We start from the raw sequence: 18,175 nt of genomic DNA on the forward strand, positions 1-18,175 counted from the left end.
TGTTCATACAGTGGACAAATAGACATTTGGGTTTATTCCTGACACGTGACACGTGAAATTTGGGTTTATTCCTAGAGACCAATCTGGAACGGTTTCCCAAATTTGGAAGCAGGTCATTCGGAGAGGAGAAGAAAAAAAGTTGTCACCACCAGAACCCGGAAACCGAGACTTCTTCTTACAAAGGAATCTGTTTTAACTTTGTGCAGTACCGTCCTGTACAAACACAGATGACAAAACTATCAAACTGATTGGAAGTCCAACTCTTGCTTTTTGACTCCTTCTGCAGTACTTATTGAATATGAACTGTTGGGAAGGCAATGACATACCACCCATTATATTCCTTCCCCCAAGACAGTTTCATAAAACGCCGACATGCTTGAAAGGGTATGGCCTCCAATACTTACACCTTCAGTTTAATTTAATTGTTGTGAGTAATAGGAGTCCACAAAACCATCCTAGACCATGTTGTGGAACGTTGGCTGAGGCCCTCACTTCGTTTTTCTTCCGCCCTCACTTTTTCACCTTTATTCGCTTTAGCTTTGTTTTCTCCACAACTGCTTAAGCAATTGACACAAAACTTAAAACATAGGAGCACCTATCCATGGATAATTCTTTTTTTTAAACAAAGTTATGTGATGATTGAATGGAAAGTGCAGCCGGAATTCCAGTCTGTTTTCTTTGTTGCTGTGTGTTTTATGTATCGGGAATAAATGACCTCAAGCTTGCTTCGCTTTGCCTTGGCCGAATTATGTCTTTGCATACCTTCTTCAAGGATGACATGATTGTTAAAGAGCAAAGTTTTACACACAAAATATGCAGTTTCCTTCAAGGTGTTCAGGTTTTCAATGGGTTAAAATATAACTGGATGTCAACTTTGAAATTAGTTTCTTAAAACTAAACATTGGGATACATATCACCATCTGCAAATACAGAATATCAAACACCTTGAAAATATATAATACTGTATTGTAATTCCAGACTTTGAAGACATAATTATTGAACAGCATCGTTGTTGGGGATGAAGTGCATTTATCTTCCAAATTCATGCCCAAACTGCTGATTATAAGCCAATACACTTATAACACTGGATGGGACAGACAGGTAAAATTATTGAACACCAGTGAAGATCCTGACCTTACGGATGGGATCATGTTCCGATCATTGGGGTATTTTAGAATGACTTGTAATACCCCTCCTCCACCAGAGACCGCGCTATGCCATACATTCACACAGAGAGAATTGGAGCGCTTCCCCTCCCCCACCACCCCCTGCATTGTACCCTCAGGACTAAGAATTTTTTAAAACCACAAAACCTTCCCTTGCACACCCTGAGTATAATCACCAGTTTTTAATTGATTCCATGAAGTGGTTCAGGAGAACATACAAGTCAAGTAAACACCCATGCACTTCTCAAATATGATACCAAAGCTAATGCCCTCCACTTTTACAAAATGTAAATCTTTCCCAATAACACCTTTTATCCTGCTATTTGAAGCATTTAATCTCTCAATATATATTTATATATATATATATATATATATATATATATATATATATATATATATATATATATTTTAACAATTCTGAAAATCAGAAGACTAATAACGTCAAGTTATGTCTTCATTTTAAATTAGTTTTTGCTTAATAAGTACCGTGGGCCATGCAAAAAGCTTTCATCATCTGATTGAGTGAACTCGGGCATAAAGCTTTAAATGCCTGCAAACATACATCTTTTGTTTCTTACAGGTATGTAAGCCTCATGTTAAAGGGAAACATCAAAGGAGTAGAAAGTTTTCATTGGCCTATGGGGAGGTGGGCAACATATAAAAGGGAAATATGCATAGAAAGGAGGTTAAACAAAGCAGAAAAATAAAATAGGAGATCGAAACAATGTTAGACATGAGAAAGTAGTGAGCTGCCACTTTGAGGGATCAATGTTTATTGACAGTAACAGCTGTACTGAAGTTTCTTTTCAATTGGTTTCTTGCAGTGAGACAAATAACCCTGTAAACAAATGCATTTAAAAGATTAAAATTAATATTCAAACATGACAAATTCCACATTGGAGCAAGTGTGAAATATGTCTTGTGGTTCTGTTTGAAAAGCAGAAGTGTCTGCATATTGGGAAGGAGCAATATAAACCTTTTCCTTCCGCATGTAATACTGATCCATCAGAACTTGTAACTTTGCAGATAATTGTAGCTTTTCTGTCTTCTTTGGATTGTAACTCGGAGTCAAACAGAATTGTGCTGAGAAGGGGAATGGCCCTGAATAAAGACAATTGCAGGAAGCAACATAAATATTTTACTTTTTCCTATTTTAAAATCAGAGGAAACTAGAAGGGCACTCTTCAACGTCACGATGTCCCCAGATATCCCTCCACCCACATGACTACATCATGATACATACTCGCACCAATTTTGATTTAAATCCCTGAACCCAGATTCAAAATATTAAACAATTCTGGCTGCAAAACCATACATCCGATCAGGTTGAAATTTAAAACATAGTGTAGCGGTTCTACAAAACTGCATGCCTCCAAGGCAATGGCACCCAACATACAGTGATCCCCAGGCAGTTATTTCATTAGTCTTCGTATAGTGAGTCCTCCCCTCATGTCTCGTGGGTTAACGGGATGAACTGTGTTGCATGCGTGTTGTCGCTAGGTCCAGTTACTATCTCAAATTCATATTTTGATTCCTACTCTAACCCTGTCCTTTTAGCCATGGTACAAAACAAGCAAGCAAGCACACACGCGATTCAATAAGCAAAACACGATGCCTCCCATGCCTTGGATCCACCACACTCCCTCCCACTAAGCACTACACAACCTGCACACGGACATCCATCCATCCACTGGGACCATACTCTGTGCAGAGCGTTGGTGCTGCCGAAGCAGTCTCCTTGGCTATTGGGTACAATCCTGGACGGGTCGCCACTCCGACACAGGATACCAGCATGCTGGCACTCATTTTGCCGACCTCGGAAGGATGACAGGCAGAGTCAACCCCACCTGGTATTAATTCAACAGCCGAGTGGGATTTGAACTCAGGATACTCGGATCCTAAGCCCACCACCCTAACCATTAAGCCAACACCAGGCATGCACACGGACATCACGCGCAATTATTTCGTTAAAATCTGCGCGCCAATTCCCAACCGGCACCTCACTTTACTTCGCACACCAAACCTTTCCACTTTGACCACATACGTCTCCTGCACACGGGAAACATATTCCCACACCCCCTCGGACCACTGCATCGCTACAATTCGCCACCCTATATTTTTTGGAACACCGCACGATTCGGATTGTCCTCGGTACCGCACGACCACACAACAGACATTAATAGCTTGACCGCATCTCACCGGGGACGTCCTGGGTGAGCATCCGGAAATGATGCAACCCTCATCCAGTCGCCAGACCACGGCAAGTCCAGGGGCAACGAGCAGGGGTCACGAGAAGGGTAATCCGGGAGTTTGGTTCGGGGCCCGGGTGTGCATTTTAGCTCATGAGGGTGGCAGGGAAAGTCCGTTGCTATTCGACATTCAGACTGCATTCGGAACATGTTCAGGGCCGGGTGCCAGCTCAGGGAGCATACCCTATGTTGAGTCAGGAGCTCCGACCGGTGCCGAAGCGGATAGGGAACTGACATGGTTTCCTGTCCCAGAGCCTGGGAGGGCATGGCTAGGGCCGCTGTGGCCCAATAGAGGAGCAGGATTCGGGTCATAGCAAGTCGCTTTCCAGTCATCACCCCACCCTTCGCCCGGGGCTTATAAAAGGGGGCGTGTGGAGCCCTCAGCTCTCTCTTCGCAGCCTCTTCAACTGGTGTGTGATTGCCAGGACGTGCTTCTTCTTTGATAGCCTGATCTGGGGTGACTGCCGAAACTCCCTGCAGTGCTGTCGACGTTCCGCCACCCTCGTGCAGCCAGACGGACCAGTGCGGAGTGCGCGTCGCCACGAGTCCCGGCAAAGTAATTAATCCGGAGATAATGCACCATATCACGAAGTGGGAATGCTCAGGTGGAGAATCCCATGGAGGTACACATCACACATACAGACCTTTACACAGCTAGGTTGGGGATCTTTCTCCTTTCGCATCGATTCTCTCTGTCTTTCCACCCATCTATCCTGTCTTCTTTGGACACATGAAAAATGTCATTACTGACTCGCAATCCCATTTTCCTCTGGCACGACACCACACCCCCCCACCCCAACATTGCATTCCACCACACCTCACACTCCCACACCGAAGACACAACCTGTATTCCTCCCACCTACCTCTCCCTAAACGTTCTGGGTTGCATTGGTCTGCTGACCGTGCCAAGTGTTGAGAGGTTGTTTATCCTCACCTGCTTTCTTTCTCTCGTGGCTATATAATCTTCCGTGTGTGTGTGTGTGTGTGTGTGTGTGTGTGTGTGTGTGTGTGTGTGTGTGTGCGCACGCGCGTGCATGTGATGGTGCCTGTCCAAGCATAAATTAAGATTGTAGAAGATATAACGGGACAACTCTGCTCTGTGTCTGCTTTTGTAAGATTGCTTGTCTTTTACCGCAGAAAGGGCCATGCAGGGTGGAAACGATAATGATGAAGCAGTTACCATGAGGTCCATCCTCCCCACAAATTCCTTGCTATCCCCTGCTGTGCATTAAAATAAACCCCATTAAATGTGCCACATACTTTTCCTCACCATTGTAAATAAATGCTCTGTAAAGAAATGTTCGATTGATGAAGCAGTTCAAGAGAATTTTTTTAAAAAGATTTTTGTTCAATCCAATATAGGTGCGAGGCCATGTGACCTATTAATCATTCATGAACACCCTGGTATTCCCAAGGATTGGGGAACACGTGAGTAAAGTTTCCCTCGATCTGTCAAGCCATTCTGGAAAAGAATATATTTTAAAGGTTTATTCTTCAAAAATCATAGCGATCAAACCATGTAACCTATGATGTCATAGTTGTGCAACTTTTTGTTCCTCATGGATTGGCAACCACACCAGTAAACTTTTTCCTCGATCTGTTTGGCCGTTTCAGAGAAGAAGATTTTTGTGTTAAAAACACTATGGTTGCCAAACCACATGACCAATTCCCTCCCCCCTCCCCCCCCCTCCATAAAATTTATCCCAAGATGACCCTCAAAAATTTTTATTCTGATCGGATAAAGCGTTCGACGTAAGCAATTATGACGTCATAACCAAGTCAACGATAACATCATCAAAAATCAAAACTGTTTCCCATGGGGAGTACTTCCACATGTGCCAAGTTTCAATTTTTTCTACAGTGCGGTTTCAGAAATACAGAGGTCCTATTTTTTCCCTTTTTTTCCATTTTTTTCCTATGGCATCATAATTATCATTATAACGTTCTACATGAGGAGTTGTACCTATGGTGAAAATTGTGTCCATCCGACAAGCGGTTGCAGAGAAAACGGGGAAAAATTAGCACGGACGGACGTACAACCTGAAAACATGCCTCCAGCGACTTCATCAGCAGAGGCATCAAATAACAAAAATCATAAAAACCAGCTGCTCACCTGATGTAGTTTATGTTCAAGTTAGCAGTCATGACTCGGCCCAATGAAAGGAAGGCAAGCGTACCCAAAACTTGGTCCATAAGTGCAGCCGTGGCACCACCGTGTGCAATACTGAGTGCAATGTCAATGCAATCATTGAAATAATATTAATTGCAAGAGGAGCAACATATGCTGGCACATCGTATAACTGCAGAGTCGATAAATGCAAATTAATAGGACACTTTACCCAGGCACACCCTCCAAATAAGGCCCAAATTGAGCGACACATGCCATTCGTGCGTTGTCCAAACTGTAGAACATTGCAAATTCAAACATGGAGCCCTCTTCATCCGTACATCGTGTGAGTATCCTTCCCTTTGGAAATGTTTTCAGATCTGAGTGAAAGAGGAAATGCTTAGTTTCGTTGATTTTTTTCAACCAACATGATCAACAGTCTCAAAAATGTCTAAAACAATAAAAACTACAACAGCACTCGGGAGAGCGCATACCTCCACGAGACTGAACAGTTCAGGTTTTGTATTGCACTGATAGGTCGGATCTGTATCCTGATCTGAAACCAAAATCTAATCAGCTTGTTCTTGTCACCAACCCAACTCATCCACCAAGTTTTGTTATAATCTGTCCACAACGTTTTGAGATATCGTCCTACATATGGTTTTTGACACCATCTCAATGGTGAAGAATCATGCAATAAAATTCTTTTATTCCGATCTGTATCTTCACCAAAATCGAATCAATTTGCAGGGAGCGGGGAAAGGTGATTCAGCAATTGAAAGAGTAGCATTCGCTTTATGATGAAGTCACCTGCAGCATTGCCACAAAAGAGAAAGGTAAGACGATCCTAAACCATCTTTCCTTGACCCAGATCTTCCCTGCTTGGAGAGTAAGGTACGAGATGGCATCCTCTTCCCTTCTTGTCGGTGTTAAAAACCTGCTCCGGCATAAATCCCTTCGCCTTGATTAGTTTCATGAGCTGCGGTTGAGAATGTGTGTTTGAGAAAGAAGCATGAGAATGGGGGTTCGAGTGCGAGTGTCGGAAAATAAGGGTTTATGAATAAGGTTTGAATACGGATTTGGAAAATGAAGGTTTGGGAATGAGGTTTGATTTAGGAATGAGGAATTCTCCCGACAATCATTGACCCCATAATGGTGGCCCACAGATGCCGCATTTTCACCTCGAGCCAAACGACTCGATCTTTTCGTCCAACGTCATGACCTTTCTCTGCCTTTTGGCACAACTAACTTTGCCCTTCGTTTTACGTTTGGGGGCCATAAAAATGGTGTGCGAGAAACAGGACAAGGCTCGCAACAGGAGATAATCGGACATGCATGGGATGGACGCAGACGATGACTCATCTCAGCTCAAAAACCATGATTGGTCGAAATTGAATCCCGTGATAACAAAATCGGAACACAATAGATTGCCTACGATTGGTCGAAACCCAAGATATTTCACAGTTTACTGTATATTTGTACACATCTTATACTCACCCTCAAATCTTTTCATCAGCAATGGAAGTCTTCTTGTGCTTGGAAACTTCATCCATGAGTCAGTCAAAAACTTGTTGTACAACCTCAATGTCTCTGAAGTCCAGCTTGAGTTTGGTGTCCCATAATCCTTAAAATCCACCTCCGTATCAGATATCTGAAAAAGAATATGGACGTCATGTCTAATTTTTAATTTTTTTTTTTTTTAAACTTCAAACAAGTAAAATGTCAGCATTACATTCAAGACAAAAAAAACTTAAGCAATAGTAAGTAATTTATTTTTCTGACAGAATAGTTTAGTACATGCTAACAATCTATCACGAACACAAAACAGAACAAATGTTTTGCTTTTGGAGGAGGGAGTGAGGAGAAATTTAAAGATTGAACACAGATGCCAATACAAGGGGGGGAGGGGAGGGGGTAATAAAAAGATACAATACCACGAGAAACGAGACTAATTTTAATTCGTATTGATGACAATAATGAAGGTTTACCTACTGTGTATGCCGGTGTATTATTAATAGGAGACAAACCTCAGCCATGATGGTGTAGAGGTTGGCACACTCACTTCTAAGCCGTTTAGCCTGGGTTTGAATCTTGCCCCAGTCAGATATAAACTGTCATCCCGGTGTTTCACAGGCAGGGTGATTTATCAATGTGTGTGCTGTCCCTCGGATGGACATTAAACTGGGCGTCCCATCTGCCAGCATTAGGTGATGGACGTTAAAGGTCTCATGGTGTCCTTCGTGAAGAGTAAGCGACCTATTGCAGGCATCCTGGCAAAATTCCAAATACCTGCCCTGACTTCCTCAGTCGGAGTGGGGACCCGACCATGAATGTAGCCGAGTAACTGCTTCGGCAGCATCAACGATGATGATGATGATGATGATGATGATGATGATGATCCCTCCCTCCCCCCACACCCACACACCCAATCCATTCTCCCTCCAAATTTCCAGTTTACCCTCCTTGGAGTTTCCTTCAGTATCCATATATTGTCCACCCTATGCATCCTCTCCAGCCCACAATTCTTCCCAACATCCATTGTTTGTCCAAGTCTCCCTCAAGGTCTTCAACTCTGCTTTTCGTGTTTCCCCCTCTCTCCACTGATCATTTTGCACCCCGTTACGTCCTGATCGGTTCATAATCTCTTCCACAAGCATCAACTATGAAAACAACAACAAACAAGTCTGAAGACGACAATGGTTCACGAGCGGTATTTGACGATGTAGATTGTTTCAGATGTCAAGGATGAGACAATGTGATGATTTTTGACCAAGTTATAAAAATGATCAACATGATGTGGTACGAGTGACAGGTTATTAGGTGCAAAATGTCGAAAACCCGGTTTCGTTCAACAACTTTCAAAATTTGACCTTTGCATAACCGTTAAAGGTCACAAAACAATGTTGTGGACATTAAAATAAGGAAACAGGATACGTGCTATAGCTTATTGGAGTTAGTTCATCGAAGAAGGTCGAAAACCCGGTTCGATTCCCACAACTTTGAAAGTTTAACATCTGTGGCCTTTAAAGGTCGAAGGTTAAGGATTATGACCTTTCGTGCAAAACTTCCTCCGGAACATTCCAGGAACAATATAACGTCATATAGGCTATATGGCATTTTGCACTCCTCGGATTATCCATACTTTGATGAAATCAGCGTAAAAACAAACTTGAAGGGGGCGCCACGGGCAAGGTGTTCGAGATAGATCAAAATGGTTTCAAGACGTTAGGTGGGGAATGACCTCAAGATTTTGCATAAAAAGTATTGTCATCCTATCTCTCAAAGTTTGGGTGGTCATATGATTTTTAGGTCAAAATTCGCAATTTTCTAAGTTTTTGAAGTTGTGACCTTGACACGAAAATGAAAAATCGGACAACGACAAGTTTTAGATAATTTATTTTGCAATTCAAATCCCGAAGAACCCATTCCATTCAGTCAATTCCCTCGGAGAAGATAGATTTTTAATCCGACTACCCCCTAAAAATGGATATTTTTGGGGCGGGGCTCCACCCACAGTGGGCGTAGCCACGCCCTCATCGAGGAAAACACAACTAGACATTGATATCGAACACATAACCAAGTTTCATCAAGATCGGATCAAAGTCCAGAGTTATGCTCTGGACAGACGGACAAACACACAGACAAGCCGGTAGGCGGACATGGGTAGTCGGCCGTTGCTAGGCAATGGAGGGGTCCATAGCAACGGTTCTTTCTCACACATAACTAGGACATACCATGAACCTTCCATACCATTTTCATGTATATCTGACTCATAGTCTCCGAGATATAACGAACTTCATTTTTTTTTTATTGTTTTCGACCAGCGTTCATTCAACGTCTATCTTCTCCGACAGTTTTCATCGGATCCGGCTGGAAATTTTTAACAATATGGCTGAATGTACTGCACACAGTCGCTCGTGGCCCGATTTTTGATTTTGTAAAAAATACATTTTTTTTATGATTTAAAAAAAAATTTCAAAGTCACATTGCGAGGTAAAGGTGGTGTCCATAGCAACGGTTCTCATTTGCACACAACTAGGTCATGGTATGAACCTACCAACCAAGTTTCATCGAAATCGCCATTGTATTAACGGAGCACTGGACCGAACAGACAGACAGACAGACAGACAGATATATCGATGGAAAAAAGTGAAAATAAGGGGAGAACAAATTTCAAAAAACGTTTTTTAAAAAAAAAAAATTTTTTTTTTCAACGAGATCGACGACAACATAACGAATATAGTGGTCACTGGCTGGCGCTCGTGAACCAAAAAACAAACTTGGTGATCAGTTGGGTTCGTGACAACAAGTCCATTGGATTTAAGACCCTGCAGGGGGTCCGGGTGAAGCACAGGAACGCTCGTCCAAACGGCCTCCTCCAGTGTCCCAAATTCCTCACACATTGCACAATATGGCGAATATACAGACAGTTTGGACATTAACATCCACAACACGATGAAGACTGCGAGGAGCAGAGGAGACCATTTACCGAGCCGACAAGGCGCTGCGGAAGAACATTCGAGATGCGCGATGAGCGAAAACAGGAGCGACCGGCGAAACACGTGACCTTAAACATCGCTGGATTCCCACGGGGATCCCACGCAGATCGTGGAAAACGTCCTCGTCGGTCTTGCTGCGTGTCGGTCGACCTTCCTCGTGCGAGGACCGCCTCCACCTCGCTGGCACTCTACTGCGCATGCACAAAACTCCAGTCGTAAACAGGTTTGTTGTACAATATACTGTACAACAATATGATTATAAATTATTGCAGTATTTTCTCGAGCGGTGAGGAGTAACCGCAAAATTAACCACAGCCAAGGATGAGGCTAAGCAAACAAAAACAGAGTCCATTTCAACGTGTTCATGACAACCAGGGTCAAGGAACGTCGTGCACACGAAACCACACGAAAATAGCCTCACGCCACAACCACATGCTAGCACCAGCACCAGCACCAGCACCAGCACCAGCACCAGCACCTTCAGGAGTTTACAAGGAACAACAAGGAATTTGGACGCTCGAGAAAGCCATTCGGCCCATCATGCCTGTGCTACACCAGCCCCAGGTGCCATTACCCACACACAAAATACGTACTCGTCGTGTACGACACAACAAGGAAATCCAACACAGGTGGAGGCCATTCGGCCCATCATGCCTGCACGAACACCACACCAACACAATAATCCAAGAAAGAAAATGGGGAAAAAAAGTTTTTTATTAATGAAAGAAAAAAAAATTGTGTTTTATCTGTTGTATTTTTTTTCCTTCCCCTCGGAGAGGGGGCATGGGCTTGTGCTGGTAAAAATACACACAACATCAACCACACAACCCCCCTTAACAAGACCCCCACCAACAGCACTCCGTACACAATCATTCATCAACACTCAAACTACCAAAAAGTCACCTCAACATCCCCATACCCCTCTATCTCCATAACTTCCAGGTATCTATCTCATTCTAATTTAAACTTATCTACTTTTTATCCCACCACTACCTTTCCAGGGAGACCATTCCATGCATTAACTCCTCTCTGAGTGAAAGTCCCCTGACTTACTGCCATCTTAACTCTCCTCTTCTTTATTCTCAAGCTTTGGCCCCTGGGTCTGTCACTGTCTACTTCGTTGAATAAATTCATCTGTACTTATTTTATCTATACCTTTCATTATTTTAAACATTTCCATCATATCTCCTCGTAACCGTCTCTTTTCTAGTATATGAAGCCCTGTCTCCTTCAGTCACTCCTCGTAGCTGAGTCTAGCTCGGCCCGGAATCAATCGAGTGGCCTTGCGCTCAACCTTCTCTGGCATCGATGTCCTTCTTAAGTTGTTGTGACCAAAACTGCACACAATATTCTCGATGTGGCCCTAACTAAATTCCTGTGCAATATTAACACCACCTCTTTTGATTTATAATTGAACCTCCTTCGAATACATCCTCAAACCCTATTTGCTCTACCTGTAGCTAGCTGCCTGGCATTGTGCTGCCTGCTGACCTCCCGTATCTATTACCACCCCCAGATCCTTCTCCTGTGTGACACGCTCCAAAATTACCCCTTGAATCCTGCAATCTCTATTTCCATTGCCGTTTCCCATCCCCAACACCTTACACTTGCTCAGGTTAAATTCCATCTGCTTATCTTTTGCCCAATCCATACAAGTATCAATACTTTCCTGAATCTGATCAACACCCTCTCTGCTATCCACCTCACCTCCAAGCTTTGTGTCATCTGCAAGTTTGGAAAGCTTACTCTTACCCCACTATCCAAATTGTTCATGTAAATGCTGAATAGTAATGGTCCGAGAACTGATCCCTGAGGTACTCCGCCACTTACATCCTCCCAGCAAGACATCCTCCCACTCACAGCCACTCTTTGCTTCCAATCACTAAGCCAGTTTGCAATCCAATTAGCGAGCTGACCAGCCACTCCACAATCCCTCACTTTGGATAACAACCTCAAATGTGGTACCTCATCAAATGCGTTCTTAAAGTCGAGATATACTATGTCCACTTCCTTTCCCTCCTCCCCAATCAGACACTGCTTCATAGAACTCTAAAAGACATGTTAAACAGGAACTACCTTTGGTAAAACCATGCTGACTACCTCTAATTAGTTCTGGTTCCTCATCTGGTCCTTAATTAATGTCTCCAACACCTTCCCACAACTGACGTCAAACCACCAGGTCTCGAGTTTCACAATTCTTCTCTGGATCCTTTCTTAAATAATGGTGTTACATTTGCTACTCTCCAATCCTCCGGTACCTATCCTGACTCCAGTGAGCTATTGAAAATATCCGTTCCCATCTCGCTTATCTGCTCAGCCACCTCCATCAATACTCACAGGTGCATATCATGTGGACCCTGAACATTATCTTCTCTGAGATTACCTGTCGGTTCCTTCACTTCCTCCACTCCAACCTGGATCTTCTGTAAAAGTCCTTCCTCACCTTCTTGATAGATACTTTCAGCTATTGGCAATTCTCCTGACTGTTCTTGTGTTAAAGTTCCGTATCAACGGCTTTGCAAGCCGCCTGCCAAACCACTCAGCAAGGGGAGCAAGCGAGCTGCTAGCGAACGGGACACCTCTGCTTGTTAGCAAAAATGGCAGCCTTAGTCGAATCCAAAACGAATCCAAAACGATTGGTGGATGGCTATTTTTCTTTTCGTTCCTGATTCTTTAAAATCTACTAACATGCCAAACCCGTTCCCCCTCTCCCCCCCCACCCCCAAAACACCACAAAATTCACAGCAGCAGGTCCATAGATATGTGCTTGGTTTCCTCTTCCAACTCCCCATTTCTCTTTATTTTCCTCTTCCTCGTAAAGCCTGGTGTTGGCTTAGTGGTTGGGTGGCGGCTTGGGATCCCAGTGTCCTGAGTTCAAGCCCCGTTGGCTGCTGAATTAACACCAGGGGGTTGACTCAGCCTGTCATCCTTCCGAGGTCAGCAAAATGAGTGCCAGTGTACTGGTCCCGGTGTATGCCCCGGTTAGAATAGGTGTACCATATCCCTGTGTGTTGTAAGAGGCGACCAGGGTTGGCGTCAGGAAGGGCATCTGGCCATAAAAACATTGCCTCAAGAAAAAGCCAAACCCCTGCACAGCAGGGAAAAATGGCTGTAAAAACGGTCATTATTTTTTTTTATTTCCTCTTCCTCGTGCTCTGTAACCGCTGATTAAACACACATAAATTTGTTTGGGGGAGTTGTCACACCAGGATCAAGTTAAACTGAAAAGGACGGCTCGTACAGCGTTTGTTCGAGTCCCACAAAAGCATTGTTTATTGTGGTTCGGGTGGCTGGCTTTGGATCTTGTGAGCTGCTTGCTAATGAAACACAACACGAGCCTCACCTCCAAAATCCAAGGGACAACATGCTCAGAGGTGATTTGCTGTTGGAAATACATCTATTTCGTTCAGTTAAATATCTTTGTGAGGTTCTTCTTTACCATTCCCATTGCTCCAAATGTCACTGCTACAATTTCAATGTTCTTCAACTTTCAGGATCTTTTCACATCATTTTTGAGGTCTTGGGATTTGGTAAATTACTTGATTTCTGCATTGTTTATCCAAAATCGTTGGGTACTGATACCTCAGTGAGAAATGCTGTCTTTTCATTTTTATACCTAAGTATGATATCTGGTCACAATACTTTGTTTTCTTTGTTCACGCTCGATGGGACCATTAGGTTGTACCTGAGCATTACTTCCTGATTTTCAGTGATTGCTTTTGGTTCATGTTTCCATGAGCTTTCTGGAACTGGGATCTCAAAGTTTTTGCAGATATACCAGTGGATTACTTGACATACCTTGTTGTGCCTTTGTATTTGCAGTTGTTCTGACATGAGTTTTTTTACATCCCAAGAAGAAGTGGCTCATGATTTCTATTTCTACCTTGCAGAACCTACATTTCTCCAATTGACTCATTCCTGCTATTTTCTTAAAGCCATTGGTGTAGTGTCTTTTGTCATGGACATTTATCATGATTCTTTATCTGTCCCAGTTGAGCTGATTTCTTGTAAGCAATATGAGCTTTGTTTGTGTATGCCCAGTCTGTCAAAATATTTTTCGTACCTCTCTGCTCTTTTGTCATTCACCCAGTTGTCAAGTGTATCTGTTGCTATTTCACTTTATATTTTTTATTTTGTCTTTTGCAGTCGTTGGGGCTGTATTCATTGCTGTTTCGGTTTCATGTGTGACATCCTCTGCATGTACGTGTTTTGGGGAATTTTTTGCGAGGTTGGTTACGGATACCTTTTCTGGCTTCCTGTCTTCGTGTTTGCATTCAAATTGGATTTGGTGGTCTGTTGAACTTTCACATACTCAGCCAATCCTACAATTGTCATTCTGTGCACTTGGTTGAGCTCCATCAGGCTGCAACCTCCTTCTCGTCTTGACAGGTACATTGCCGGGATGCTCTGATATTTGTAGAATATTTCGTGAATGGTGAGGAGTTTTCTTGTTTTGATATCTGGTTTATCGATTTCCGAATGTGGCCAGTTTATTACTCTGCAGCTGTATTGGAATACTGGGGTTGCTAGTTGGTTGATGGCATTGATTTTGATTCTTAGGGAGAGGAACGTTTTCAGGATCAGTATTGTTGTATTGTTTTATTTAACTAGATTTTTATGTTGTCTGGTTTTGTTGGTGTACCTTGTACAAATGTGCACTTGGCACACTTATCGAGTCCAAATTCCGTTTCAATGTTGTCGGAGTATTGTTTCACCAATTTCAGTTGTTCTACCAATTTTTCGTCATTTGGTGCGACAAGTTTAAAATCATCCATGTATAGTGGATGTCACTTTTTGTCTCTTTGGACATTCTCTTATTGGATGTTAGGGTGTATCCGTGTACTTGTAGCTCATTAATGAGGTTGCTCAGGGGGTTCAGAGCTAAGCAAAACTGGAGAGGGGTGGAAGGGGGTGGGGGTGGGAAAGGCTATCACCATGGAAGATCCTCCGTAATATCTTCACCACTGGTATTTAGATCTTTCCTTCCGTGTGTGTGTGTGTGTGTGTGTGTGTGTGTGTCACTGCAGGGGGGTGACACGATCACCTTATCGGTGATGTGCTTGTATACTTTAAAATGAGGCTTTGATGAAAAATAAACTGCAAAACATTTGGTTTCCAGTAAAGTTGTTTTTCTTCCACAAAAAATAAAAAGGGTGTTCTTCACCTCGTCCTTCGGGACGGTCAATTCCCGTCGCAGTGTCCTCTCGTACGATGGCTCGTCCAGATGATTAAAGAGCTCAAAGGAATTCTTTCCCGATACACAATCTTAATTAGTTTTAATCGACCTGATTACGATCAGCTCCATGCGTTAACAACCACTCTGGACATTAACACTTCGTGCACTAAGAGTTAAATCGTGCACAGTGACGATGGCAACACACAGCGAGTCATATATCACCGGCTCTACACGTCACTCTCGCGGATTTATATAGTATCACAGAACAATCGCGTGTCTTCCAGTAACTTCAATTCTCGTCCATTCGGGAGTTTTTGTCTGAGAACTTTCCAGCATCTTCACAAATCTCACCAGGCAGTTTACAGTACAATATCGCCATCTCGAGTCAAAATTAGTTCATTACATCAAGCAGATTATATTACAATTTACCGATCTGTGCGACACAAAACATTGAATACGTAACCATAAATTTTATCGTTCATTTATATGCATTTACTAATGTTTAAATTTACCATAACATCTGGCTTTTAACTGACAAAAGATAACTTGGAAAAAGTTGATTGAAAGCAAATAATCGAGCCAAGGACCAGTATTGAAACCAGTCATTGGAAGGCTGATCAAAATCTCAACAGATAAGTCCACTCACTGGTTTTAAGGCTTAAATTGTCCCAACCTGGAATCGATGGACTTTGTTATAAAAGGTCACATTTTTATGAACAACTAATATATTGAAACATGAAGCTTTCATGAGCACGATGTTGAGTATGATTACAGTATTTGATCTAAGAGTTGTGTGTATTGTATTCGTTAAACCTTTGAACTAACCTGGTACAGTCCCTGATAATACTTCATAGCTAAACAGCAGAAGAGAGCCAGCATCTCTTATTACAAGGACAATGTGTGTTTAAGCTGCTGGTCCAATGCTTATGTGGATGTGGAAAAGCCACTACTTTGGGATTAATGTATTTTGTGTGGAAATATTATGTCAAACACACTAGAAAAGGTATAATGGACCAACAGATCAAGTACAAACGCCCTGAAGAGGAACAGACTGGGATAAATTACAAATTTTAGTTTGAAAAAGTACATTGAAGAAAATATACCAATCATGCGTGGCAAGATGGAAGACATATTTTAAGATTAGGATTGTGTCACAACCAGGAAGTGTGAATGTGAATATAGGGATTCATCATCATCACGTACCATGCCCTATGCAAAGTGTTGGTGCTTGCAAAGCAGTTGCGAAGCTGCAATACTGGTCTCGTCACCACTCCGACTCAGGAAGTCAGGGCAGTAATTTGGAATATGTTCATGTTGCCAGCAATAGCTTGCCTACTCTTCGTGAAGGACACTGTGGGATCTTTAACATCCACCAACTCATGCCGGCAGACGGGATGCTCAGTTTAATGTCAATCTGAGGGATGGCACACACACTGATGAATCACCCTGCCTGTGAAACACCGAGATGATAGTTTATAGCTGGGTCAGGATTCAAACCAAGGCTAGACAGCTTTGAGGTGAGAGGGTGTATCCCTTGGTCATCCTGCCAGCCCGAAGATAGGAATTAGGAATGTGAATAAGGGGTTCATATTAAAGGTTGTGGAATGTGGGTGGAGATGAAGATGAGACTCGGTTAACTCAGAGAATCTTAGCTTTTCCCTCATCAGGCAGTGTCCAGAATTATAAAATCAATCATAAAATCTCGTTCACAAAATCACAGCTTAAATGTTGCCCTGAGTTTGAGATCAACTGTCTGAGTTTAAAATAGACTTGGCTAGGCAGACAGTAAAACCCCACTACCTGGAGATTATCAATCCACCATCTGGGATTTTACAAACAATCAAAGAGCAACAATAGTAATTCTGTGAGTCAGCGAGCTTCTTCAAGTATTGATTTTAATATTTCTTCCTTCAGCTGGATTATAGATTTTCAAATTCCTGCTCTGATATTCACATCAGTGGCACAACCACACCATCATCCAGTGATGCAAATTAACGAATAAGAATCTGAATTATGGACTCATTATTATGGACTGCTCTGCATCTGTCCTGTCCTCAACACTCCAATCCACTCTCTCAGTTTTACATGCTGAGGCAAATTACTTTGGAGGTTGATTTAGATTTGGGAATTTTTTTCACAAATTAGCTTTGAGACAGATTTTCCTCTGAGATTTTAATCATTTAGCCATCCTTGGCATGAAAACTGTAAAGTCTGACCAAGAAGGGATAATGATGTTAGAAACAAGAATTACCGTAATTTCCTTAAGGCACAGTCACACCTTGACGTTTTCGCCAGCAATGGCAACGTATTCAAATGTATGTAAAACGCTGGCTTACGTTGAACTTTTGATGTTTTTTTTTAAAGATTCGGACGTATTCATAACGACTTGGTCTTATGCATAACGTATGAGAAACGGACACAGAACGTTTCGTTGTGTTATCGATAACTTATACCAACGAATGCTGAACCTGTTGTCGGCCTTCACAACCTATGCCCAACGATAGTCTTACTTAGGCATAGCGCGCTGCACGCATCGCCGACGATGACGTGGCGTAGGTTATGAAAAGGCTGACGCACAACGATTCAAATCATCACCACCACAGAAATGGGAGTGTCAACATCGCAGTCACACTTTGGCGATCTTGCCAGCGTATGCCGACCTCTGAAAAATGCGTCTAAAACGCTGGCGCACGTCGAATACGGTATGGGTAAGTTTGGTATGCGTGAATAGAACGCTAAATTATGCTATCATACGTTGTATTAAATGAAGTACGTCTTGTAATTTTAAACATGTTGAAAATTTTACGACGTACTTGCCGTATGACACACGCTCCGCATGCGATGGGAATAAGTTGTACGCACGATATGCGATCGTTGACACACATCGACACACGTTACTTGTAAGGTACTCATAAGTCGAAACACGTCAAGGTAATGGTTAGCGTCAGTGTTCCAGACTCCCGGTTTTTTTTTTTCTT

At 42.6% G+C, this 18,175-nt stretch overlaps 1 protein-coding gene across 1 annotated transcript in view; it reads right to left on the minus strand.

The window, feature by feature from the left end:
• LOC147031598 (uncharacterized) overlaps positions 1-18,175 on the minus strand; it is a 55,226-nt gene that overhangs the window by 23,059 nt on the left and 13,992 nt on the right. Inside the window, exons 4-7 of the mRNA XM_085865827.1 lie at positions 7,020-7,173; positions 5,755-5,902; positions 5,529-5,639; positions 2,143-2,267 (exon numbers count right to left, since the gene is read on the minus strand). Of these exons, the coding sequence (XP_085721953.1) occupies positions 2,143-2,267; positions 5,529-5,639; positions 5,755-5,902; positions 7,020-7,173 (538 nt within the window). The remainder of the gene's footprint in view (positions 1-2,142; positions 2,268-5,528; positions 5,640-5,754; positions 5,903-7,019; positions 7,174-18,175) is intronic.

Source organism: Eptatretus burgeri, chromosome 2 (assembly GCF_056783735.1).
Source record: "Eptatretus burgeri isolate ZD-2024b chromosome 2, Ebu_testis_v1, whole genome shotgun sequence".
Taxonomy (NCBI): Eukaryota; Metazoa; Chordata; class Myxini; order Myxiniformes; family Myxinidae; genus Eptatretus; species Eptatretus burgeri.